At 43.7% G+C, this 3,938-nt stretch overlaps 2 protein-coding genes across 4 annotated transcripts in view; one reads left to right on the forward strand and one right to left on the reverse strand.

The window, feature by feature from the left end:
* Positions 1-1,839: 1,839 nt before the first annotated feature.
* On the reverse strand, positions 1,840-3,076 carry LOC116090769 (protein enabled homolog). Its single transcript, XM_031371624.1, has one exon. It carries the CDS (start codon positions 3,025-3,027, stop codon positions 2,587-2,589), a length of 441 nt encoding a protein of 146 aa, XP_031227484.1. The 5' UTR covers positions 3,028-3,076; the 3' UTR covers positions 1,840-2,586.
* The window catches only part of Snap23 (synaptosome associated protein 23), a 32,152-nt gene continuing 30,898 nt past the window's right edge, over positions 2,685-3,938 (forward strand). The window contains exon 1 of one of the 3 annotated variants that reach the window (XM_031371621.1): positions 2,685-2,816. The gene's annotated coding sequence lies outside the window, so the exon portion shown is untranslated. The remainder of the gene's footprint in view (positions 2,817-3,938) is intronic. The other 2 variants (XM_031371623.1, XM_031371622.1) reach the window with 2 other exon arrangements.

Here is a 3,938-nt window from a genome sequence, read left to right on the forward strand (position 1 = left end):
AAAAAAAAAAAAAAAAAAAAAAAAAAAAAGAAAGAAAGAAAGAAAGAAAGAAGAAAAGAAAAAAGAAAGACTGTTAAAACCTCAAATCAAAATAAATAGCTACCTTCATTTATGTGTAAATCCAGTTTCCTTCTAAAGGTTTAGGGAATTCTTCCAATTGTGTATTTATGACATCACAAGTCTTTAAAGCATTCTACTTCCTTTTAAAGGCAGGTTATAGAAGTTCAGAGCCATAGTTCAAGGAAAGCCAATATAAGTGAGGACCAAAATAGCCCTACGCCAGGATTTCATAACATTGACAGTTTGAAGCAGATAACTGTTATCAGTTACTGTCTAGTGCATTGTAAGATAATGTTCCCCCAATTCTCCAGACCCTGCCCAATGTCCCCCTGGAGGGCAAAACTGTCCCTAGTTGAAAACTACAGTATTAAATCCATAATTATCCCAACCCTAACTGTATTCAGCCATATATTTTCTCCCTCCCTGCCCTCAAGAAGTGATTTAAGAAAGACTAACAAACTTCTGAGTTCATTGCTACAGGCTTTAACAATGCTTATCTCTGTTTTTATCACATTCTACAACACCCCAAAGCTGCTCAATTTCCCTAAAGTTGCAGCTTCTTTTCTAATCAGCAAAGGATCTGACCCTGACTTCTCAGAAAAGTTAACTTCTTGTTTCTAAACATACAGGCTTACAAATAAATTTTGTCGTTATCCTTGAGAGTATTCCTCCTTCCCCCAACTGTGTGGGTTGGTCTCTCTCCCCTGAACGTTCCTTTAATCTCAGTGTCTTGGGTTATGGCAACATGCTTCCCAACTAGTGCTCATATAGAGAAGTCAGAGGACCTGCAACTATATGGAGTCAAAATTAGGAATTAAAATCAGGTCCTTAGGCTTGAGAGCAAGTGCTTTATCTGCTGAGCCTTCTTGGCAGCCTCAGTCCTATGGGTTTTATTGTTTGAAGCAGGGTCTCAGGTTGCTAGTGTTAACCTCAACATCACTATATAGTCAGTGATGACTTTGTATTTCTGATCTGCCTCTTCACCTCCTGATGCTGAGATTATAGGCTTCAACCACTAACCTAGACCTCCTATCAGTATTGATTTTTTTAAAATTATATTTTATGTGTACAGGTGTTTAGCCTGCATGAATGTCTGTGCACCATCCTTGTACATGTCCCTATAGAGGCCAGAGGAAGGTTTGGATCCCCTGGAACTGGAATTACAGATAGTTGTGAGCCACCAGGTGGGTCTTGGGAACTGAGTTTATGTCCTGTGGAAGAACAGCCATCTTTCCAGCCCATAATTTTATTTATTTACTTTTGAGACAAAGAATTACTATTTAGACCAGGCTGGCTTCAAACTAACAAAGATCCCCTTGAGTGCTGGGATTGAAGGTGTGAACCACCAAATCTCGTCAGTGGTTTGACTATTGCAGCTCTAACCCAATCATGATCTTTATCAATTCCACCCTGATTTTTTAAAATTCAACTGTTTTTCTCAATTGGATCTTTTCTCTCATACTAGAGTTCTCCTGCCTTCATCCTAACAAAATAAAAACGAATAAAACGCATCATTCCTCCTTTTGCTCTGACACAGCCAAAGTTTCCAAAAGCATTTTATAATGTCCCCATTTCTATCTCTTCTCCAAACGATTGCAATATGTCAACTATCACCAATCCCGTTACTAAATCCAAAAATATCAGACTTTTTTATTTCTTAGGAGGAGGCTATTTCTTTGAAGTAGTTTTTATTCTCTAGATTGCCAGCATTTATTCTTAGAGGTGCTTGGAAGAATTCTTGGGGCAAGTAGTTTAAAACCCTTCAGTAACTCAATGGCCATAAAACGAATTCTAGGTTTATTATTCCAAAATTTACAAGACCTTTGAAGATCTATCTAGCTATCTCTCCTAGTTTGGGCCTCAGCCCTGATGGCGATGGTCTCGGGGCTAAAGGGGCTCTTCCATTCTCCCTCAATCCACTGATAGGCTATACTCTGAAATAGGATCTCACTAAGTTGTCAGGTCTGGCTTTACATTCCAAAGGTCGAGAGATCCTCCAGCCTCAGCCTCTGATAGCCTGAGGACTACCCGGTGTGAGCTATCATGCTTTCACATTTTCTTTTATCTCAGAACGTGAACTCTTAAACTTCTAACAAGAATGAACTTCAAGAAACTTCCAGAAGGTGCTGCGTTGTTGTTGTAGTTCCTGCTGCCTGGAAAACTCTTATCTCGTGGACTTCTGGAGGAACTCCTACTTATCCTTCGTGACTTTAAGAGTAACTTCCTGTGTCAATCCTACAGGCATTCCTCAAAATAAAGTTTTGTTCATTGTTGGCCAAAGGCGCCTCGGAATTTCTGTGACCGTATTCTGTTAACTGAAATGCGTTTACGCATCTATTTCCCTGGTTTAAACGAGCCAAAACACCATGTAGACTTTGGCAGTCGTAGTTTTTCCTAGGCGTTCAAACACTAAAGCGTCCCACGTAGGGCTGCCTTCAGGGGTGTTGGCCGCACGAACTCCTCACTGGGGGAATCTGTAAGGTTAACGGGTGAGTTCCCTGGATCTCCGCCTGCGTGGCAGGAGATTTAACCGCCCCCTCCGCGGTGATTGGCTCCAGCGGTAGAGGTGTGTCTGCCCCGCGGCGCCCTGCGAGTGCGCAGGCGCACAGGCCCTCGGGGCGCATGCGCGCTCGCGCGCCCGCGCGCACCCTTTCCGATCTTGGGAAGTCCGAGTGCTGCGGAGGCTGAGGAGGAGTGGCCGGAGCAACAGGGCGAGCCTTCTGGAAAGTAGCTGAGGGAGCTGGTCAGCGGGACAGGTAGGATGATATCCCAAGGAGGAAGAGGGTGTGGTGGTGGTTCAATGTCTTGGGGGGTCGGATTTGGGGGATAGAAGGGAGCTCCGGCCAGTTCTTGGTGGATTGGGCCGAGAACGAGATCGCCAGGCGTTGGCCACCAGCGCAGCGCGAGCCCTCGCAGGAAGGGAGGCGCTGTGGTGGTGTCCTGGACTTGTGTGGTTCGGCTCCTCATCCCTCACCTTCAGCCTCACGGTGTTTCACGGTATTAACAGACTGTCTGGTGGCCCTAATGAGCACATAGTTCTGAAGTAGTTGTTAGAATGACTCCAAGGGTCCTGGAGTTGCAGACTTCACTGTGTAGAAAATCCCTGCTTACCTCGAGGTTTCCCCGCCGGCAAGCACCAAGAATATGGTTAGTCAAAAGATGAATTTTTTTTTTCCCAAAATTCTCTTTGTGTGTGAGGGAAGTTATCTTAAAGTACTGTTACACTTCTTTCCTTCATCCTTAATCGTTAGTCACTGTACTATTTGGAAAAGCAAACTGGCGGTAGAGGAAGCGAAGTTGAGGAAAGAGATCTTTCCCTTTTGCTGTTTGTCATCTGAGTAGGTTTGGGCTGGGGGCAGGGATGGCGATTGCAGGAGAGTTCAGAAAGGGGCAGCTTTTTGACAGTGTTCTCAGCCTTGTGGAATAGTATAGTTTCTTATTTAAAGATATTTAAGGATCGAAATAACTTCCATTTGCCCTGCTGCCTTTTAAGAGGGTTTTGAGATGTCCCGGTAAAATGCCAATAGTTCGGTCATAGCAAGGTAAAACATATCCTTCTCACATTCTTTTTTTCTTGGAAAATACTATGCTTAAATTCTGTGAGGCTCTGGGCAGTGGTGGTGCACACCTTTAGTCCCAGCACTTGGGAGACAGAGGCTGGTGGATATCTGTGAGTTCGAAGTCAGCCTGGTCCAGTGAGGCATTACTTGTTAAAGTGGTTTTTTTGTTTGTTTATTTTTTTGTTTTGTTTTTGTCTTTTTATAAAAGGACATGTTCTCACTATGTAGCTCAGGCTGACCTGGAACTCAGAGATCTGTCTGCCTTAGTCTCTCAAATGTTGAAATTAAAGGCGTGTGTGTGTGTGTGTGTGTGTGTGT

The sequence above is a fragment of the Mastomys coucha genome, unplaced genomic scaffold, assembly GCF_008632895.1.
Source record: "Mastomys coucha isolate ucsf_1 unplaced genomic scaffold, UCSF_Mcou_1 pScaffold15, whole genome shotgun sequence".
NCBI lineage: Eukaryota > Metazoa > Chordata > Mammalia > Rodentia > Muridae > Mastomys > Mastomys coucha.

Excerpts from the sequence above, each read along its gene's own strand:
- LOC116090769 (XM_031371624.1), bottom strand. The coding sequence starts at position 3,027 with ATGAGGAGCCGAACCACACAAGTCCAGGACACCACCACAGCGCCTCCC.